Source organism: Strongylocentrotus purpuratus, unplaced genomic scaffold, assembly GCF_000002235.5.
Source record: "Strongylocentrotus purpuratus isolate Spur 01 unplaced genomic scaffold, Spur_5.0 spur5_scaffold_20, whole genome shotgun sequence".
NCBI classification, from domain to species: domain Eukaryota; kingdom Metazoa; phylum Echinodermata; class Echinoidea; order Camarodonta; family Strongylocentrotidae; genus Strongylocentrotus; species Strongylocentrotus purpuratus.
The window spans coordinates 45,535,214-45,557,773 of NW_022145606.1; the positions used below are offsets into that span (position 1 = coordinate 45,535,214).

The 22,560-nt window shown below is 37.0% G+C and overlaps 2 protein-coding genes across 2 annotated transcripts in view; one reads left to right on the plus strand and one right to left on the minus strand.

The window, feature by feature from the left end:
- Window positions 1–5,695: 5,695 nt before the first annotated feature.
- LOC115927132 lies at window positions 5,696–10,505 on the plus strand. The gene is made up of 5 exons (XM_030992605.1): window positions 5,696–5,813; window positions 7,050–7,240; window positions 7,803–7,880; window positions 9,584–9,800; window positions 10,444–10,505. Exons 1-5 carry the CDS (start codon window positions 5,786–5,788, stop codon window positions 10,488–10,490), a joined length of 561 nt encoding a protein of 186 aa, XP_030848465.1. The 5' UTR covers window positions 5,696–5,785; the 3' UTR covers window positions 10,491–10,505.
- Window positions 10,506–16,359: 5,854 nt separating this feature from the next.
- LOC594378 overlaps window positions 16,360–22,560 on the minus strand; it is a 6,683-nt gene continuing 482 nt past the window's right edge. Inside the window, exons 2-4 of the mRNA XM_793821.5 lie at window positions 18,501–19,017; window positions 17,228–17,374; window positions 16,360–16,685 (exon numbers count right to left, since the gene is read on the minus strand). Of these exons, the coding sequence (XP_798914.3) occupies window positions 16,548–16,685; window positions 17,228–17,374; window positions 18,501–18,944 (729 nt within the window). The 5' untranslated portion in view covers window positions 18,945–19,017 and the 3' untranslated portion in view covers window positions 16,360–16,547. The remainder of the gene's footprint in view (window positions 16,686–17,227; window positions 17,375–18,500; window positions 19,018–22,560) is intronic.

A 22,560-nucleotide genomic window follows, 5' to 3' on the forward strand; every position in this document is an offset into this window, starting at 1 on the left:
GTAAAGCAGTATAGTGTAGTGCATTTATTTGCTGTTTATGTATTCGTGAAATAATCTATTCAGAGCTATTTTGTATCTTTCCTTGATTTTCCCCCTTTATAATAAGCACGATAAATGAAAAATTTTATGTCATTTTTGTTAGTCTGGGAATCACCTTGATAGGCCTGTTGGTCTTTGTGTTTCTTTCAAATCTTTTTTTTTATACATGTGTATTTGGGCATATATGTATATATATTGTACATAACATATAGGCCTATATGAACGCACAGACACACACGATTTTTTCAAAGTAATTTTGTTTTATTCCTCCAAATACAAACATACAATTTAATTTAACAAATAAACGTTTTAAATATTTATTGCTTATACATATTAAAGATAATTAAACAAAAACTCATAACTGAGCAATAATTGAAAGTAGTACATAACCATAAAGTTATAAGTCAATAATATAGTATTAATGACTACTTTGAGAAAAACAACTATTTCTCGAATATTAAAGCAGTCATTAATACTTTTATATGCCGAAAAAAAAGAGTCAACTTATGACACCACCTTGGCCTTTATCTAGTTTATCTGCATGGTTGTTTTTTATGAGTGTATCTTTGAGAGTAGACTAAGAAATACAAAATAAAAAATAAAAAACTTTTGTCGAAGATGGGATTCGATCTCTTGCGTACAAACATTAATGTAACTAAAATCACCGCCTTAGAGCGCTCGGCCATCGCGCACTGATACCATACTTTGCAGTTTTCTCTAATATAAACATTAAAATGGATTAAAAACGGCTTCGCGTGCTGGATGCTTCGCGGCAGCTCCATTAAACGGGCCCTTCTTTTACTTATGCAATGCATATTGGCACGAACTTAGATCAACATCTATCGGCAGCTGTTGTTTTTGGAAGTTTATTTTAATCTTCATGTCAACAATGCAAGATAAAATTGTCGGTAAGATCGATCGAGATTCAATTGTATTGAAATTACCGACCAATTCTTCGCACACGTACGGTATCCTCGATCGCTCAGACCATTTTTTAACATGTAAACCTATGGGTATTTCACCAAGACTGAACTATTTTCCCGGTAACCATGGTTACTGGGATTTTAGAACTATTTTTTAGAACTATTACATGGGTTTGGAATTTTACCGGGAATTTTACAGGAATAGTTAAAGTTTATGAATGCAATTTCGACCAATCAGATGGCTGGATTTCTTAAGTGAGGTATATAATACATATTATTCACTTATAGTAACAAATTATTTTTTTTTTAACTGGAGGTTATTTTACTGGTAATCCCAGATCCCCCTCCCTCACACAAACAAACACACACACACACGCACACACACACACACACTCCTCAGTGGATGTCTGCTAACATTCTCAACTCAAGACAAATATACTAAGTATGTAAGTTATTAACCAGGCTGCAAAATAGAGTTACACTTTAACAAGCTCACGGTGGAGAGGAAAACCAATCTTAATTGATACTAAGCTGCTCCCACATGTAATTCCAGCTTTCCTATTCTAATGGCTATTTTTCTTTTCCTCATCCCTATAATCAAAATAGTTTTCTTCATCTTTTCTAAAGTTGGTACTTGTCCCGCCGATCTTGACATAAATATAACATACTTCACCATGAAAATTAAAGTATTACATATTTTTTACTCTATTTGAACTACCTGCCAACCCAGTCACACACGCACGCACACACACACATACATATGCTGATTTTTAACCAAAAGGAGAAATAAACTTGAATTGAATTGATTTGTCTTAAATTGTCCTTATTGTCTTTCTTTGAACCAGGTACTAGTAACGAAAAGATCTGGATGATTGCAATTGGCCACTACGGTAGCAACATTGAATACTTGTAAGTTAACTTTATAATAAATAGGCCATTATCGTCCAACTCGCAAAGTTACTCAGGGGGTTCATAAAGTTTTCAGTGATTCAGCTTTTTTCCTACTAAATATGGTTTAAAGTTATATAACCTTGTAATCAGTTATTGTTAAAGGTAAAGACCAGTTATAGCCAGGGTAATTATGCTGCATTATTGTAGAGCGCTTAGAGACTTCTGACAAAGTAAGTGTTAGGCGCTATATAAGCACTGTAATTATTATTATTATTATTATGGTCATGCGATTGCATTGTAAAAGAAACGTTGTGGAATCGATCAGAAAAGGTTGATCATCTAGCATATAAGTATTGTGTGTGTACTGCAAGGTTCTGGAATCATCAAAATGACAAGAAATTTGGCCCAGTCTTCGTAAAGTTACAAGCACTGTACACAGAAAGATGTATATGGGACTATACGCACACGTGCGCGACACGTGCGTTTATCTCTCACAGACCATGGATAAACTAATTTACCAAATATATCAATTAGTAGGCGGTTTCCCGGCAAATTTTTTATCATCATGTATTAGTCCAAACATATTCTTTCACATGATTGGTAATAAGAGCTTCCATTTCATTTTTTTGAAATTGGGGCGTTTCCAATACTGGTCTTTACCTTTACCTTGTAATTATGTTTTTAAAGTTACATAACCTTGCCATTTCCTAAATCAGTTTTGTACATTACCATGTTTGTTGTTGTTGTAAATGAACTTCTTGATCTCGGTTGGCGGACTCTAGATCTGGGACTGCTTGTTTTGGGGGCTCTGCGCGCGTGAGACTGTATCGTATCCATGATCGTATCCTACCATATTTCATGTTTTGAATTGCGCGGATCCTTGAAACACGTTGGTCTCTTTGCAAATCCGCCGGGATTGAGAGGTCCATCCTTCACAGGGGCCCCACTCACAAGCATTGCTTTTGGAGGTCTCATTTTTGATTATGTTTGTTATTCATGATTGCTATGTCATGGTTTTTTAATAAACTGAACTGAACTGAACTACGCCCAAAATGTGTTTACATTTTAAGCAGTTGCTATCTTAGAAATCCCCAAGCAACATAATGAAAAAAAGGGTTTCAATAGGCTATTATATGAAGACATCAGTCAGCTAGATAAAACAAAAACATGAACAAAAGACAGTGGTATGCCCTCACCCACTTAGTACCTTATTGCATGATCATCTCATAATCGATGTTTTATCATAACTTAATCACAAATAAATGAATGACACATATTGTAAAGCTTAGATCCTCCTCTTTTATACGATGTATATATGATGCTTATTTTATGCATGAGTGATTAAAAACAATTTGAAGAAAGGGTATCAAAAAATCATTTGGCGAACGGTATCAGAATTTCAAAGAGAAAATCACATTTCAGAAAGTTCATTTTCTGCCCTTTAATATGACACCTCAATCAGGAAAAATGAGCAAGGAATAACAAAGTTATGTTTGTTTAAAGTAATGCTTGCATTTCCATAATGTTATTAAACCAATTAGTTTTCACTGGCTGCCTGCCGTAGTATAAACAAACAAACAAACTCCGTTTCGTGCATGACGATTAGCCCCGAGATCAGCCGTGCATGAAGTCTATCGTCTTTAAGTTCTTTGTTGTTAGGGCAGCTAGCAGAGAGCTAGTGGAACGGATTCTCGGGGTGATTATGATTTGCATGTAGAATGTTATTGATACCGGTGAGGCTACCCTGGATAAATACGACATAATCTATTATAAGGATTATTATTACAATTTATTTGACGTTCTTGTATAGCTTCCGGTGTACGCCCCTTTGTGTACTCAGACGCATCCCACGCAACGGCCCACTTCTTCCCCAAGTTCAATATAATTATTATCTTCGTCGGGCTTGTACGTGTGTCATATCGATCTACGTGCCAGGGCCTCATTTCGGAAAACTTGTCATCAGTGACAAATGACAATTTTTCTTATAAGCTAGTGAAATCCTTGCTTCTGATTTGTTATCAGCAGATTTGTCACTGATTTTTGTCATTTGTCATTGAAAAAAGTCTTTGTCAAACGGATCCCTGGCTCTTTGGGGTTGTTCAAATGCACATTTTTGGAAGTTCGGCGGGTAGCCAGAGTATTTATGAATAGTATACAAAATTATTTGAAACATGCCATTAAATTTCATAAGAAGGCCAGTGCCTGAGGAGTGGCAGCTTTGCATGAATAAGTATATTGCAGTGAAGGTATGAAGTGAACATTATTTCCCTGTTGGATTCGTCTTTGTACCTTACTATAAGGCCTACACAAAAAACTGTTGTATTGCCCTTTAAGTGCCGGAACCTGGGTCGGTCGGTCGGAGTTCCTTGTTTCTCCCCCCCCCCCCCTCAAAACAGCGAACGTAGCCCCCAAAACAATTAAAAACGGGAACGTCGCCCAAATCTTGTTGGTTGTTATAGCTGGTGCAGTGGATGGTATATATATATACGTACACGGGTCTACTTGTTTACGCTAGCAGGATTTCGAAGCTAGGGCAGAAGCCAGAAGACGAGTGAGAATTTTTGAATAATTTGATGATTGTTTGGATTTATATCCCATTTAAACAAACAAAATACATATTTGTGTATTCATTAAACATGTTTTATCTAATAAAAGGAGAAAATATTAAAAAGCCCACCATTGATTTGGGGGTCGTTCGCAAAGGGGAATACAACATCTTCTTTTTACCCCTTTTTAGGCTTGCGTCTCTTATAATTATGTCGTTTGTCTACCAATATCTTCGCGTTCTCATTGACCTTTCTTGACCTTGACCTTTGATCTTTGACGCAGGGATGAAGAGACTTACACCATCCGGGGATTTAATCCAGATATAGTGGATGCGGGTAAGAATAAGAAACACTCGGTTTTTATCGAAAATAATATCGCTAGTGATATTCGTTTGTCTCGCAATGTATGGTCAACAAGGGTTTAAAAGATCACGACTTTTCGTGCGCCGCTGCAACACTTCGTCAGGTGATAAAATATATTGTAAGCAAGCGTCTTTTATACTCGACGGGTATTGCGAGACAAACGAATATCACTAGCGATATTATTTTCGATACTATATCCGCAATGAGTAATATATTTAGAACTACTTGGTTTTTAGTTGGGCATTAGCAGCTAGGAGCGTCGCTAAATAGGGGGAGGGGCTTATTTGTTTAATTGGCGGGCCGGAGTTCCCACCTCAACCATCAATTTTTCTATCGGCAAATTCTAAGTTTTGAATTGTCTGCAAGTGTTGTCTTTTTTTGTCTTCTTTCCTTTTGCTTGCTTGCTTCCTTGATGGCCTGAAAATTTTAATCTGAACCCATAAAAAAAAACTATTGTGAAATTCTTTCACCCCCCCCCCCTCTCCAAGTCCCCCCTTGAAAATTTCTAGTGATGCTCCTGGTAATGAAGGATGTACCAAAAACACATATTCACAATGAAGTTACCGGTAAACAAAAATATAGACTTAGAATTTTAAGATTTTGAATAAGTCAAATAATTGATGTAATCAAATATTTGTAACAGAATACTAAAGCGGTTTTGCTTCATTGCTATGTATATTTTTATATTAATGAGCGAACATCTGCAATCCTATGGTTATAAACAAAATAGGTACAAACTCCATGATTAAACTCTCCGTTCTAAGCAGTGTATCAATCTACAACACATAAACTTTCTGAACAGGTCCACAAAATATTGATTTTTATCCTTTTCTCGGTAAACGGTTCCTACTATTTATAAAGACAAGTAGATCAACGTTTTTAAACTGAATCAGTTTATTTACTTCCCTTTCAATATCACAAGTTTGCTCCATTGCAAACAAGAACTGCAAATTGGTATACGACGTCTATGGCAACTGTTGGGACAGCAACGCAGGCCAGCGGCCCAGGGGCGGCCAGGGGCTAATGGGAGGCTGGTATGACGGGTGCTCGGGTGAGTAGATAATAAAGTTCTAATTGCAAAGGGCATTTTCTCTAAAATTACTTCTCTCCACCCAGGTTGTGAATGGGTTCCTGCTAGGATGTGAATGCTACTGTTATTAGATTGGTAGTGCACCGAGTAAAGAAGAGTAAAGGCTAAAAAAGTGCAGGATTGTAGATACTGTGTGCATGAACAATTAAAGGGAATTGGTAACATTGTTCGGATGAGATATAGTGATGCTAAGGTAGTGACTTCAATGCTAGATGTACAATAAAAGATAATCTGACAAATTGAGTGAAAACGGATCATTATTCATGGTACAAATTGAGAAAAACTGATCTGATCGATTCCTTAATTCTCCCAACTATATTAGTACAATTTAATTACATTTAATGTGAATGTAAATCGTCACAAAGCAATAAAATGGCTCTACATTCCATTCCAGACATTTCAGTGTTGACAGATTTTTTATAGCCTGTTTTATGTCTTTTTTTTTATGGAAAAACGGTTTGGAAAATTCAAAAATGGTTGGGAGAATTTACTGTTAATCACTTTTAGAGGGTGTCGTACATCGACGCCTTCAAAGAAAATCATAGATATCTTCGTGGTTTGAGAATTTTGTCAGGATTTTTTGCTTGTCAGAGGGTCAGTACAGTAGAAGAAATAGAGTAAGTAACATTTTATACAAAAATTAAGCAATTTTTTCATCAACCTTCAACAATATTACCGAGTCACTTTAAATACTTCCAGGGGCGGATCTAGGGGGGGGGGGGGTTAGGAAGTTTAACCCCCCCCCCCCCTGGGGCCGGCCCCCAAAAAAAGTAAATCATTTTTTTTTTATTTTTTTTTTTGCGTGGCAAAATGATTTTTTTTTGTAGTGCTTTTTACCCCCCCCCCCCCCCGAAATTTTGGTCGGCACTTTTTTCAAATTTCGGGGTGCAAAATGATTTGTGTTGTTTTTGTTTTAGTATTCACTATATGAGAATATGCAGTCCTGATATATAATTTCCAAAGGGGAATAGTAAATAGGTCGGTCGATTGTAGTCGAGAAACATTGTTTTAAAGCGTGAGAGGGAGCGATACAAAAATAAAGAGTTTATTATTTACAATATTATTTCATCACTTTAGTCTCGATTTGAACCGCTACAACGATCATTGAATATTGTGAAAAAAATCGCAAATGCTTCCAATTATGTTCATTGAACCTAATTCATGACCATTATACTAAAACTTTGTTTTACCTTTCAGGTTGGATCCAAACATTTGACCGTCTGCTAACATACTCCTTCACCAAACCTTTCATGGAACCTAACAAAGTTACAATGTATGCAAAGAGCGGCAGCACACTCTCATACGATGATGTGACAAACCTGAATGTCGGGTTCGTTGATGGCTGGGCCTACGATGAGTTCTGTCTAGCCCGATACACGGACATTGCGGTATAGTTGGATTTTATTTTTATTTTATTTTGATAAATTTGTTTTAATTTGATTAGATTTTGTTTTGTTGTGATTTGATTTGGACAGGTTTGATTTGATTCGATTTAATTCGATTTCGATTCGATTCGATCTCTCAATCTCTATCTCTCTTTCTCTTTCTCTCTCTCTCTCTCTCTCTCTCTATCGTGTATGCCTACCATCGTTTTGCTGTTTATTTAGTTATTTCATTTTATTTCTAATTTTTTGTCAGGGTAGCCCATTGACCAATAAGTAGTGTTCTTCCATGGGTCCCTGAATAAACATGAACATATTAACATTAAAAAGCATAACGTTGATACAGAACACTTATAATAAATTCTATAGTACATTTTAAGATTTAACACAGCAGTTAATAGACGTGGCACAAACGAATACTCGTTTGCAAAATAATCATATATCATTAACCTAGTTCAACTGTAATGTCAATAGAAAAATGCTGTATTGTGGAGGCTAAGTTACCCTTTTCCCGATATGAATCAATAAAAAATAATCATAAATCTGATGGCCTTTTCTTTCGTTGCAGGGTTCGAGTCTGCGTCAAGACCAGATCATACATATCGCCTCATCAGATAGACTAGTTGAAGCACTCAACACTGGAGAGGTTAGTATATAAGGCCTACAAAAAAGATGTTGTATTGCCCTTTGCGACCGACCCCAAAATCTTGAAATCGGCTTTTAAAAAATAATAAAAATCCGTTTTTTTAAGAAGAAAAAAGTTTTCATCATCATCAACTTCAGGTTGGCACTGTAAAGCGCTGTTGTGGTCTTCACGAGAGCACGCTATGCAACTCTTTCACCTGCCATTTGTGTTGCACCTTTCATTCCTTGTCCAGACACTTTCTTGATATCATCAAAAAAGTTTCAAAGTATTCTAAACTGAGAAATAAAAGCCCAAAGAGAGAGTTTTTTTAAAAAATGTGAAAAAAACAAATTCCGACTGACCGACCCATGTTTTGGCACCCAAAGGATAATACAGCATTTTTTGGGGTAGGCCTAAACTTGGGGTACCGCTGATTTGATTTGATGTGAATTGATTTGATTTATTAATTTCTGCTTTTTGTCCATACAATAATAATCAGTAACAATATGAACATTTTGTACAGTGTGGTAATATTTTTTTCAAATCACAATGAGTGATTTCAAGTTGGGTGTTTAAGGCTGGTATTAGTGTTTAATAAACACTAACACCCGTCTAAACACCGAAATGGAAAACAGCTGGTGTTAAGGCTTTGACCTCTGAATATCGTCAACTTCCGGTAGCTAGTGTTATCGATTTTGCAAAATTGTCGTCTGCTGAACCGACCTTTGTGGCTGGTGTTAATGTTTGACGTACAAATGTCCTATTCACTAACACTAGCCCCTAGGGATTAAGCAAATGTTGATTTCCAGTTCGGTGTTAGTGTTGTACCGCACAACAGTCAACGCACGAACGACGCCAATTTATTGTCTGACGATCAAATACAAATTTGTGAAACAGGTAATTCATATATTCTTTTGTGTAAAATGAGTTATTTTATAAGACCAGAGAAATAGGTGTAAATTTATTCTGTACTTTTCATGATATCTTTAGTTTGTATGTACTATTTTTAAATCATCGTCGTGAAATCAAGTATGTGGTGACGTCACAGCTGGTGTTAAGCTATCGATTTTGATATCGGTATCGGGCTCTTAATTTCATCAGCAAATATTTCGCTCGATTTAAGAGCTCTTGACTGCTCTTAACACTAACACTAACACTAACACCCAACTTGAAATCACTCAATGAATAACACAATTTATGAAACAAAATGTTGAGAACGATCGATTGATTCCCAAATGTTGAGGGTTGGCAAGCCATTCATCCACATTTGCCGCTCTCCACATTGTGTACCTGGCAAATTCTGGGGGTAATGATTTATTGTAGGGCGCCCTCAGGAAGAACAGAACTGATACTGATTCGGATTACGTGGTTTACAAAGTTATCATCATTGTCGTTGTAATAGTTATCATTAATATTATGTATATCTATAATAACTGTTTTTATTATTATCACTATTGTTGTCATTATCATCATAATAATTATTATTATTGTCATCACTATTGATATTATTATTTTCGTTATTACCGGTAGTATTATTAATGATGATGAAATAAAACCGGCCCTACTTTTTTCTATATTTCCTTAGGCTATGCCATCTTTGTTTCAGTCCTCACGCAGTAAACCAGCGCTTTGATAAGAATCACGCCGCCAAACTTTCGAAATCCATGATTAGGAATCAGAAACTGGGACTACTTAATTACTTTCTTTTTTCGTTATGTCTGTAGGTCGATGTCATCTTTGTCTCAGCCCTAGCTCAATACGATACTGCCTTGATGAGAATCACGCCCTCAGACTTCCAGAATAAGTGTCTGAAAGGAGGGAATTCAGTCATGACACGTCACAATAACCGCGATTTCGTCAACTGGTGGAACGACGCGTTTGATCGTCTTGTCCAGAGAGGGCGCTATGACGAAATCTGCAAAACACTCTCCGAGAGGCATGGTAAGATAGAACTAAGTGATGCAATACAAAATGTCAGGCCCGTCGGGAGAGAGAAATAGAAGAGGGGAAGGGTAAAAGAAAGAGAAAATGGAGAATGGAGAGGATTGGGGAGAGTCAGAGAGAAAGGGGAGAGAGAGAGATAGGGGAGAGAAAGAAAGAGAAAAAAGGGGGGACTATAGAGATCGAGGAGGAACAAATCAACTATTTACGCTTAAAGACCGTCAATACTACTGGGCCAGAAGGGATTAAACCACCCAGCCAGGTCACTGACAGGCGGCTATGTCATCAACTCAGCTCTCAACTAACATAAGAAAAAGAGGATCATGGGACACCAACAGGCACCGAGTGGGGAAGTTTTTTATATAGAGGGAGCAAGAAGCTACAAGTAGGACAGTGGGGTTTAAACACAGTACCTAAAGGGGGTGTTCGTGTTATATCTTCAGGTAACAAATAACGTTTTTTTTTTTTTTTTTTTCGAAACAACGTATCTTTTCTAATACTGAATAAAAGCTACCCTTATTAATATCCAAAGTTAATAACTAATAATCAATACATGGGTGATGGATTCCTTTATGTATGATGATTATGCCTTGTTATTATGCAGTAATTCATTTGTTTAAACATTTTTTCTCTCCTTCTATAGGCCATATCCAAGGGCGGGATTATACTGAGCTTTGCATCGGCTATTAGCACACTTCTGATTGAAGGACAGCGTTTATCACGTGACTGCAGACATGTTTATAACGCCATTTTGTTGACGTCATTCTCCTTCAGCGTCTTTCACTCTTCATATAATTGTTATCATCACGTTTAGTGATGCAGCAATTACCAATGATGCTCAAAATGCTGTTTTATTGTATCTGTGAGATGGTTTAATTTTGTAATCTTTGTTTCCAAATTATTCTCCTTTTCATACCGTTAATTTTGGTGATGGTTTTTAAAATGTGATTTTATAATTTTGATTTACCTGTTTTTATAATAATAATAATAATAATAATAATAATAATAATAATGATAAATTATATTCATTTATATGGCGCTCTCATACAAGTTTTTTTTTTTTACAGTGCTTTATTATGGTATAAAGGTGTAGAAATCCGTTAAATAAATACGCTTTAGGTGCTTCTTAAAGGTGTCTAGTGATGGTGCTGTACGAATGTACAGTGCAAGATTTTCTTGCGTTAAAAAATTATCGCGGAAAATTTGTCGGAGGGGGGGGGGGGCTTCTAAAGCCCCCCCCCCCCCCCCGGGCTAAATAGGGTTAAGTGAGGTATTCAGAATTGAATAAATATAATCATAAAGGATTCTGTATGCTATGTTTGTACCATTTTCTTCATAACAATAACGATAATGTCTGATTGGATATGTGGTGTAAATGTTAATATACGTAATAAAGAGATTGGGGAAATGGACTTTCAGAAATTTGCCTGCTTCTCTATAAAATCTTGGTACATGTAAATAAACGTTATGCTTATAAGTTTTGAAGAGGAAAACAAACATGTCAGTAACCATTACTATATAAGCATTATGCCTAGTGGTATTTATCTGGGATGTAAAATAGGTGACATGCGATTGCCCCAGCCACCCCCCCCCCCCCTCCCCCGCAAAAAATAAGGGTAAAGGGGAAGCGGAACGTGAAAAGAAAGTACCCTTTTAAATTCGGCTTTCATCGTTTTTGTTGATGAGAAAAAAAAATTGCCCATGAATGATACCGGTGCGGCGGTGCCCACCCCCTCCCAAGTGTGTGTGCCTTCTCATCTGTGCTAGACGTATATACCCCGAGTCTTGATAATTATGTCATGATATATGATATTTCATACATTGATTTATATTTTCGATCGGAGCGGACATCTGACTAGGGTAAACTCAGCGACCAGAGAGAAAGATGTTATTGATCGCCAGTGGCGTACGCAGGATTTTTTTTTCAAGGGGGGGGGGGGTTAACATTTTTAAATCGGGCCAACTCAGCCAGCACACAAATATACAAATTAAAGGTGGGTTCAACCCCAACCCCCGTCCCCTGCGTACGCACCTGTTGATCGCTATGTGAGGGTGTATGCAATAACTCGCCCAAACTTAAATGGGACGGAGATTAGGAGAGATTTTTACTCTAACGAACAAAATACATGTACACCTTACTTGGAATAATCAGAAAGAGGGAGAGAGAGAGAGAGAGAGTAAGAGGGGGTGAAAGAGAGAGAGAGAGATAGATAGAGGGAGGGAGAGAGAAAGAGAGAAACATATATATTTATCACGGAAGAGGTTTACGGTACACCATGTGTAAAGTCCTCGAGGGACTGAGGAAAGTAGATAGAAATTAGAAGTGAGATGGAAAGACGAGAAAGTGGAGGTTCGAAGGAAGAGTATCTTTCGGAAGTGAGTATAGTCCTGAAAAGGACTGTAAACCAGAAAGTTGTAGGCAGGATGAGAGGTTTGAGTAGAAGATTGGATTGAGTTGGAGAGTTGAGTAGGCGAGTAGAGTTGCAGAGCAGGAGCAGGAGAGTAGACTCGACGTTTCGGACAGGTTGACTGTCCGTCTTCAACTTTCTGGTTTACAGTCCTTTTCAGGACTATACTCACTTCCGAAAGATACTCTTCCTTCCAACCTCCACTTTCTCGTCTTTCCATCTCACTTCTAATTTCTATCTACTTTCCTCAGTCCCTCGAGGACTTTACACATGGTGTACCGTAAACCTCTTCCGTGATTATTCATACCACCATGCAAACCTTAAAACACCATATATATTTATACAACTCACTTCCAGATCCTAGTTAAATGATTGGTCATGCGCGGTCACGTGTGATTCAATTACTGAGCCTATTGCACTCGTTTTTATGAAAAGGAGTGTAATATTTGCAGTACTATTGAACTCGTTTTCAGAGCGCGCAGTAGTGCGCGTAGAGGTTAGAGCGCTTACTGCGTGTACATGGGCCTATTCTTGCGCAGCACTATGCGTAGATGATTGTTGAGGTAAGTGCGCTTGCTATATCTATACTTATGTGTGCGCACTAAATCGAGACTTATTAAAACTTGAGATTTATTTGTCAGCCATATACTGTCACGAAACAATCTTGAATTAATTTTTTTTACATCAAATAACAAGGATCTAGGAGTTTCGTTGTATAAAACAAATGATGCATGTTTTCATTCGTTTATTATACGATCTATCCGCCCTCGTTGGTGCTGTGTGTATATTTCGCACTCAGCCTATAAACGGCTTCGTGCGATAGATACACACAGCCTCAACTCGAGTGCGGATAGATCGTATAATGAACTCATGCGCATGCATCATTTGTATAATATATATATATATAAACACAGAGAGACAGACATAAAGAAAAGGGGATTTATTCCAATAATGTATATGATGTTCGTAATAGCATGTCTAAATCTTTTGTACACAAAAGGAATCCATGTTCAGCATGGAACATTATTTTTAGTACCATTCTGATTTATATGGAATAGTAGTTGAATTAATATTGTAATAGCCCTTTAGTTTAAGGTCCGGGAAGCGGGGGGGGGGTAACTTAGCTGGAAAGGAAACCAATTTTCACATGCACAGATGTGAATATCGCATAGCCTCACATAACAAATTGACCGTCTGGCATGTTCTAAGTGGTGGGTGTGGCCAGGGGATGCCCCCACCAACAAAGCGGCCCTTTTGACAACAAACTTGTATTTTGTAAATAATATTTTAAGGAAACCTTGAACCACCACGAGATTGGTGTCATATGAAAGAAAATTAAATTACCTACGTTATGATACCTATTCCAACGAAATTAAGATTAATTAACATCGCACATTTAAGTAAAAAAAAAAAACATGCATATACGTGCATTAGTGTATTAAGGACCTGTTTGGTGTGTTTACATCGAGTTTTACGGATAACTTCTAATTAAAACCTCTAATCACCATGACTGTATTTGGTGTCAAAAAAGAGGTGTGATAGCTCAGTCAGTAGAGCAGTGGTCTCGTAATCTGGTGACCCCTTTCCTTTCTCATAAATGCCCTTTTTCATCTATAAAAAATAGTTCCTTTTCATCTCTTGTAAATGACCCTATTCATTTCTGAGAGATACCCGTTTATTTTAACATGACTGTGCCTCTCTTTCCTTTTAATAACAGCCACTTCCCCCTTCTCATTACCCATTTAACAATGATGTGCCAAATTTCCTTTCTTATAAGGAACCTATCCCATTTTCATAAATGCCCCTTTTCACTTCTTATAAATGCCCCTATCAAAATCTGATGGATGCCTAATTTCCGTCGACAAATGCCCATTTCCTTTTCATCTCTGGTTGCATGCCTCTTTTTTATGTGTAAGAAGTGCCACATTTTCACCTCTGATGATTAGCCTTTGTACTTTGACACGTGCTCCTTTTCTTTTCTAATAAGTGTCTTAACCCTTTCGATAAGTGTCCCCTTTTCCTCTCATCATTAAACGTGCCCCTAATTTCAAGCGACGAAGAGCAATTTCCCCCAAAGCTGGCTTGCTACGCTCGCTCGTAGTTATAGATATTATTATGTAACTTATCAAAAATCTTTTCAGTCTTCCATTATGAGAATGTGCTTATAACCCCATCAGGATTGGATTTTTCCTTTGTATAACATGTATATTTCCGCACTGCGACCTCACAATTCTTTAAAAAAAAAATCCTCGCTCGAAAATGAATTTTCAGACCATCACACTCAACTGCAAAGTATGATGCTTAAGCAATTTATTATAATATGTATAAAGAGAAACAAACATTGAAATTATCCCCGATAATGTAATCACAATATACCAATGTCTAAAATTGGTTATATTTTCGCTTTGAGATTTCCCTTTGAAGGTGCCCCTTTTTTCCAGAAAGTTCCCTTTTTGTTTGTGCCCCCCCCCCCACTTTGGAACTCGCTCCACCGCCTCTGATCTCTCCCTCCCTCCCTCTCTCTCTCTCTCTCTCTCTCTCTCTTTCGCTCCTTTCCCTCGATCCTACTCTCCTTTTTTCGAGCTACCTCTTTCTTCACTTCTCTTCTCTCCCTTTCAGTTTCAAGATCTTCTCTTTTCGATCTAATTCTCTCTCATTTCAATTCTTCTCTTAATTCTCTTCTCCTATACTCTGGCTCCATTTTCTTCTCTTCCCTTTTCTCTGCCCCCCCCCCCCTCGGGGGGGGGGGGGGGGAGGGGGATACTCACATATTAAAATATCCGCTCTAATGGGTCACTTTTTCACACAAAAATCCCTAAACATGGGTCCCATTTTGAACAAAAATATCCCTAAACATGAGTCCGTTTTTTCAAAATTGTGAAAATTCGGCCTTTCAATTTCGAAAAAAAACCCTCAAATTATCCTTAAAAATGGGTAGGGGTTCGGAGCTTGGGCAGCACATCCCCGTCCAAAAAAAAATATTAGTCCCCCCCCCCCCCCCTTCTTCCCGGCGAGCTTTTCTGCTCTTCTCGTCTCTTTCACCACGGTGGTCGATCCAGTTTGAGTTCAAGCAATAAATTCTTCACCTGTCATGTTAAGAAAAGATGCCACAATTAATGATGACAAGTAAATTCATAAATTATTTTTTCTTTTCTTTTTATTTCCAATAAAAAATATACATACATTTTGATTTAAACATAATATATATATTTGAGATATATAAATGAATTAGTACACACACAGATTTTGGTATATATATATATATATATATGGTTGAAGTCACGAGAACTATGATTATCTTACAACATTCCTATGATAAATATCGAGTGTGTGATGTGATCACTCTGAGGAGTTCGACAAATTAAAAAAAAGGTGTGAAGACGTGCTTATATGAAGTATGTATTTATATAAAGATATACCTTACGTTGACTATTTAAAAGCTAAGTTAAATAATTTAACCTACGACCCTCAAAAAGGATTACTATTGTTGCTGTTGTTGTTGTTTGTTTGTTTGATTGTTTGTTTGTGTTTGTATTTGTGTTTGTTTGTTGTTGTTGTTGTTGTTGTTGTTTTTTGTGGGTTTTTTTTTGGGGGGGGGTTACGGCCGGGGCAGTATGCATGTTTATTGCGACGCACCTGCTATTTAAATAAGAAAAAAGGTTTTCTGACAAACAATAAGTAGGCCTAATTTATTAAAGGTAATACAAAGTTTTGAGAAATGTTGAAAATTTGGTGGATAGTGATTCTTTATAATTTTGATATATTTGGATGCCCCTGTGGATGTATTATAAACACGAAAAATTTTAGCCCCTAAAGCACTTCTGCTTTCGAGAAAAATTGAATATAAAAATTTACCGGTGCTCCCGGTAAATTTTGATAAATTTCAAATAGCGCCTACGGCCGTACAATAGTAGCTGTGACCATGACAATTTCAGAATATGTAGTTGTGATATATAATTTCCCAACGGGAACTAGTTAGTCGATTCTAGTCAAGAAACATTGTTTTATAGCTTAATTAATATTTTGACCTTGAGAGGGAGCTATACAACATAAAGAGTTTATTATTTACAATTTCATAACTTTAGACTCGATTTCAACCGCGACAACGATCACTGAATATTGTAGGATCACATATGCTTCCAATATGTTCATTTGAACCAAATTCATGAACCCATACCAAAACTTTGTATTACCTTTAAAGAAGTATTATGAATTCTCAACGTAGCCTTTGTTGAAAACAATTTGTTGTCAACGATGATAAATGTCGTTTGTTTGTTGTATCAACATAGTTTGTAAAATCTCGAGTTTACAGATTATTTTTTAAAGAGGGTTTCTTCCTCTAAATGTACAAAATATAGACGATGAGGGAGAGTTCAAATACGGCCCCGATCAGGAGCCCCGAGCCAGCCCACATCCTGGATGACGACGCCGCCGTCCTGGCCCCGACGATGTCTCCAGTCCTAAGTCGGGTTCGAACCTGCAGGCGAAATATATAGAATCAATGTAATGTCATTATTCCTAATCATTTTTTGACCAGCGGGACAAACTAATAGAACTTTTTTGCTTCAATTTAAAAGGGAAAACATGAGACGACGATAAGACGTTAGGCCTTGCACACGCTGAATCTCTAATTTCTCTTTCTTTATATCATAATTATTTTCTTTGTTTGTTATTCATTCATTCATTCATTTCTTCATCTAATTATTATCAATTTATTTATTATTTATTTATTTATTCATTCATTCAATATGTTATTAATCTAATTATTTACCCATTTATTTATTCATTTGTTTGTTTATTATTTCATTCAATAATTTATTCTATCTCTCTCCCTCTTCCCTCTCCCCTCCTTCAATCTCTTCCTCTCTCTCTCTCTCTTCTCCTCTCTTCCTCTCTCTCTCTCCACCCTTCCTCTCCCTCTTTCCCATTGATCCATATTTGATCCGACCCGGACCCCCCCCCCCCCCGATGGCATAGCCCCTCTCCTCGACGCTACGCCACTTCAGCCATCATGCTCACCTCCAGTGCCTTCATCATCGCCGCCATTCCAAAAGGTACGCAGCAGCAGCACAGCACAAAGGTCGCAAACCCGATCAGACAGTGAGTGTTGATCTCAGCACCGACTTGGCTATCGCGGATAATCGTTACATGTTGCGGGTATCGCATCTGTTGAGGGAGAGCGAGAGAGAAAAGGGATTGATATACAGTCAAACCTGCTTTACTGACCACCTGTCTACAAAGAAACCTGTCTACAAAGACCACATTTTGTGTTCCCTTGAAAATGATTTCTCATTGAAACATCATAAGGAACCTGTCTACAAAGACCACTGTTTGTGTTTCCCTTGGGCGGTCGCTAAAGACAGGTTTGACTGTAATTTGAAAATGAAATTCAAACGACAGTATATTTCAAGAACAAAATACGAGTTTCAAACAGAAATATGACAATGTATTCTAAACATAATTTGTAACATTAATTTCTAACATAGATCTGGAAAAATGAATTCAACCACAAAATGAGAAAAGGCATGCCTTGGGTCCATGACGAAAATGAGACCAATGGGCGCAAAATGAGGGCGGTTGTTTACTTACCCCCCCCCCCCCCCCCCTCCCTATTTCCTGAATCTTGAAGATGTGTAAATTATTTTGTTTGTCATTTCCTAAATTTTAGAATACGGTGTCGGCTTTTCAGTATGCATTTGAAAATAGGAAGTCAAACATATGCGGCCTATTGTTGCTATGAATATTGTGTTTATACAGTGAATTAGCATGAGACCGGCCTTTCAGTGGGAGAGGGGAGGGGGGGGCACCAATCTTACTAGATGGAGTGAAAGTGAATTAAGAAAGCCATCAACTAGGGGATTTTATAGGAGTCCTGTCATCTTCTTTCTCGCTTTTGTTTTACTGTCTTTGTCCTCCCTTTGATTTGAGTGGGTCAAGGGCCCCTGTACCCTCATTTTTAGCTACATCGCTGTACCTTCATTACAACATCAGGGGAGTGTTTCACAAAGACTACGATCGAATTTAAGTTGGACTTAACTATGGCAGGCCGTTTATGCCACTGTTTGCTCTTACCATTATGATGTTTAAATAGGTTTTTTCCTTGAATAATGAATTATCAAAAATGCGAATTCTGTAGATTTGTGACCATGATTAATTTTGTACGTTCCTTGAGAGACCAATGCCAGTAAATGTTGAGAGTAAACAGTGGTATGAACGGCCTGCCATATTTAAGTCCAACTTAAAGTCGATCTTTGTCTTTGTGAAACACCCCCAGAAAGGCGAATAGACTTACAGGCGCAGCCATGTCGTTGAGGGAGCACTGATTGTATTGTCCGAAAGACGTCGACAGACCGTGGTCAACAACGAGTTCTTGCATGGCCTCTGAGAGCCCCGCCCCACTGGGGCTTCGATGAGGGTGATGATGAACATGACACCGATGAAACGGCGGTCCTCTATGATAATGCACACGACATTGAGGTTGACTTTGAGAATGACCTTGACCTTGTGACTGCCCTTGGCAATGACCTTGACAACGACCTTCACCTTGGTACCCATTGTTCGTATATGTCTCCTGCACTACACTTGCGTAAGGCGGCGGAGAGCCAAGGTCAGGTCGCAGTGGAGTCTTTTGGGGATCGACTGGTGCGTAGGGGGGTAACTCCGGGACTGGTGGTGGTGGTGGAGGGTTTGGGGTAGGGGCGTGAGGGTGGGGCATTTCGTCTGGTACTGATGCCATCCTGTGTTGGAGTCACTACTTCATCAGCGTTGGTTATATCACAAGGGTGGTGTATATTGTTCTGATCCTCCTGCTGCAGTGAGTAAATACAGAAAAGAAACCAATTCGGATTATTATGATTTTGTAGGCCTTAAATATCAGGAACCTATGCCTCAAATCAATTATTGTACATCATTATCATTGTTGTTATTATCCTTATTATTATCGTTATTATTATTTATTATTATTACTGTTATTTGTATAATTTACTGTATACCACTTCTACTACATGACTACTAATAATAATGATACACGTATAATTATGCCAACACCTTTGCATGGGTTGGGAAAAGCGTTCTTATATCACTGAGCAAAATTCACTCAAGTCCCGTTTTCCCTTTTATTCAATTTTGTAGTCATCAACATATCAATAAAGATGAGACAATGTGTCCTTATATTAAAGCCCCACTGTCCTACTTGTAGCTACTTGCTCCCTCTTTATAGAAAAATTCCCTAATCGGTGCCTGTTGGTACCCCATGATCCTCTTTTTCTTATGTTATTTGAGAGCTGAGTTAATGAGATAGCCACCTGTCAGTGACCTTCAAGTTCAAGTTCAAGTTCAAGTTTTATTTATCTTTCTTTCATAACACACTTTACAAATATGACATGAATATAACAAGTTTAACATAATATGGCGTTACAATAGAAAGATGAGGTGATCTTGGTTGAAAGCAAGGCTTGTGGATTTAAGGTCCCTCATGAGTAGCTAATATGAGTATGTCCTAAAAGAACAAACTCGTCAGATAAGAATAATGCAAACATTTAAATGCTGATAAACTAAACTAACTAAACAACTGAAAAAATATAAACATAAATAAGTATAATAAAATCTATTAAATACTTAATAATGGCTTTAAACATGAGAAACAGGGAAAAAAACTACGAGCAACTCGACTGAAACACAGACAAAACAAAAAAAGACGGACAGATGAATAGATGTGAGAAACAGGAGTAGAATTATGCTGACCTATATAGTAAATATTTTTCTTAAATATTGATCACAGCTATAAATCTAGACGATATCGACTCAAATAAAGTAACTTTAGTTTGCGCTTAAATACATAAATACTGACCGATTGCGCTATTCTTGGTTCAAGGGAATTCCAAAACCTAGGACCAGTGGACCCCAAAGTAGTAAGGGCAAATTGCGTTCTAACAAGAGGCAAGTGATATGCTTGCGCCTGACGTGTGGAATAACTATGAACTTGGTTATTTTTCTTAAATATTCTAGCCAAGGCCACTGGCAGTAGACCTGTATTCAATTCATACATTAGAGCTCCTAGTTGTAAATGATAAATATCTTCAACTTTCAAAACACTACTATTATAAAAAAGAACATCTGTATGCGCAAGATAGTGAGTATTACAAACAATTCGTATTACTCTTTTCTGTACCAGTAATAATTTATCAATTTGAGATTTGAACGAGTTGCCCCAAGCTAGCACACCATAGTGCAAATATGGCAAAATTAAAGTTGCGTACAGCATAAGTAAAATATTCAGTGGGAACACAGATTTCAATTTATATATTACACCAGTATTTCTTGACAATAATTTACAAAGTTTACTAATATGGTCCTTCCAATTTAAATGTTCATCAATATGCAAGCCAAGAAATTTAAATGTAGATACTCTTTCAATCTCAACACCATTGAACATTACATTTCCAGGCAATAATTTCAGGGAATTACTAAAGAGCATATAATTAGTTTTTTTAAGATTTAAAGACAACTTGTTTGCATGAATCCACAATGTCACATTGGTCAACTCAGAGTTTACAGTCTGCAAAAGAGTTTGTGGATTTCTGTGAGAGAAAAATACACTCGAGTCATCTGCAAATAAAATGAATGTTAACATTTTTGCGGAAAGTTGAAAATCGTTAATATACACAATAAACAAAAGCGGGCCTAGAAGGGATCCCTGTGGGACCCCACAAGTGACGTCCCGCAAATCTGAATCAATTCCATTTAAAGTAACAAACTGTTTCCTGTTTTTTAAGTAGCTTCTAAACCAATCTAATGCTATTCCCCTTACACCATAATGGCACAGTTTATCTATTAAAATATCATGATTTACAGTATCAAACGCTTTAGAGTAGTCTAAGAAGACACCAACTGTATGCATGCGTGCATCTAAGGCACTGGATATCTTATCCACCAAATGTAGAATAGCATGAGTGGTAGTGTGTTTTTCACGGAAACCAAACTGAAAATTAGACAAAATTGTAGCATTCATCATGAATTTTATCGTCCGAGTATACATTAGCTTCTCAAGAATTTTAGAAAAGGAATTCAACAAAGAAATAGGACGATAATTATTCAAGATAAGGGCATCACCCTTTTTAAAAATGGGCACAACCTTTGCAATTTTCATTTTCATGGGTACAACACCAGTGGTCATTGATAGATTGAATATATGTACGAGGGGTTGTACAATACCAACAATTACATTTTTTATCAACTCATTTGTTATAAAGTCACAACCCGGACTTTTCTTATTCTTTAAAGAATGTACAATATCAAATAATTCTTCTACAGTCGTTGGCAATAAAAATAAACTATTATGATTAGGGTTTTCTAAAAAAGATTGAAATGTTTTTTGAGACTCTGGGATGACACGCGACAAATTCTGGCCAATATTACAAAAATATTCATTGAATTTATCTACAATAACTTCTGGATCATCAACTACATTCCCATCAATGTTTAATTTACTTACATCAGACGCTTTCTGCTTTGGCTTAAAGACATTCCTAATCACTTTCCAAGTACCTTTTATATCATTATGTGTCGCCTGAAATTGAGCAAAGTAATACTGCTTCTTAGCAGCACGTAGGATTTAAGTAAGAGTATTCCGATAAATAGTATATTTCCTATGAGAAGACTGAGATTTGCTAATCTTATACTTATAGTACAACTTATTTTTCCTATTTATTGACCTCAACATAGAATTAGTAATCCATGGCAATCGAGGGGTTGTTCTACGATTTCTACTATTACATTTACATAAAGGTAAATTTTTATCATACAGCAAAAAGAATGTATTTAAGAATTTATCATATGAACTATCAACATCATAATCACGTAATACTTCTCTCCAATCAGTTGCTAACAACTCATCTCTAAATTTAGCAATACTGGCAGGATTACTTTTTCGAACATATCTATTATCGCTGTGTGGTCTAATCCCTTCTGGCCCAGTAGTATTGACGGTCTTTAAACCTTCTTCCTGATTGTTTATTCCTTGATTTTGACCATATTTCCCAATTAGTTTGTGTGAGACATTTCAACATGTACAAGATTTATTTTGTATTGTGGACTTTGTCGTTTTATAGTAGGCTGTAGTATTTTTTTATTTCACTCGTTTAGCTCCTCCGTACATAAATGGTCTGCAAAAAGATTAGTCTTTACTTACCGACGAGTTGTTGATTACTTATGGTATCTAACATGAAATAGGCTTACCAGTAATGTACAGACAATTTTTTCTATAAAGGCAGGATCATGCAATATAAAAAAAATACCTCTTCGATTAGAAAAGTGATTAATTATCTACATTTTGTACCACAGCCAGTCGTAAA

What these genes read in the sequence shown, in the direction of transcription:
- LOC115927132 (XM_030992605.1), top strand. Translation starts at nt 5,786, where the DNA reads ATGGGAGGCTGGTATGACGGGTGCTCGG. An exon ending in CTGGTATGACGGGTGCTCGG is followed by an intron (nt 5,814 to 7,049) that starts GTGAGTAGATAA and finishes TTTACCTTTCAG; the next exon opens with GTTGGATCCAAACATTTGAC. An exon ending in CCCGATACACGGACATTGCG is followed by an intron (nt 7,241 to 7,802) that starts GTATAGTTGGAT and finishes CTTTCGTTGCAG; the next exon opens with GGTTCGAGTCTGCGTCAAGA.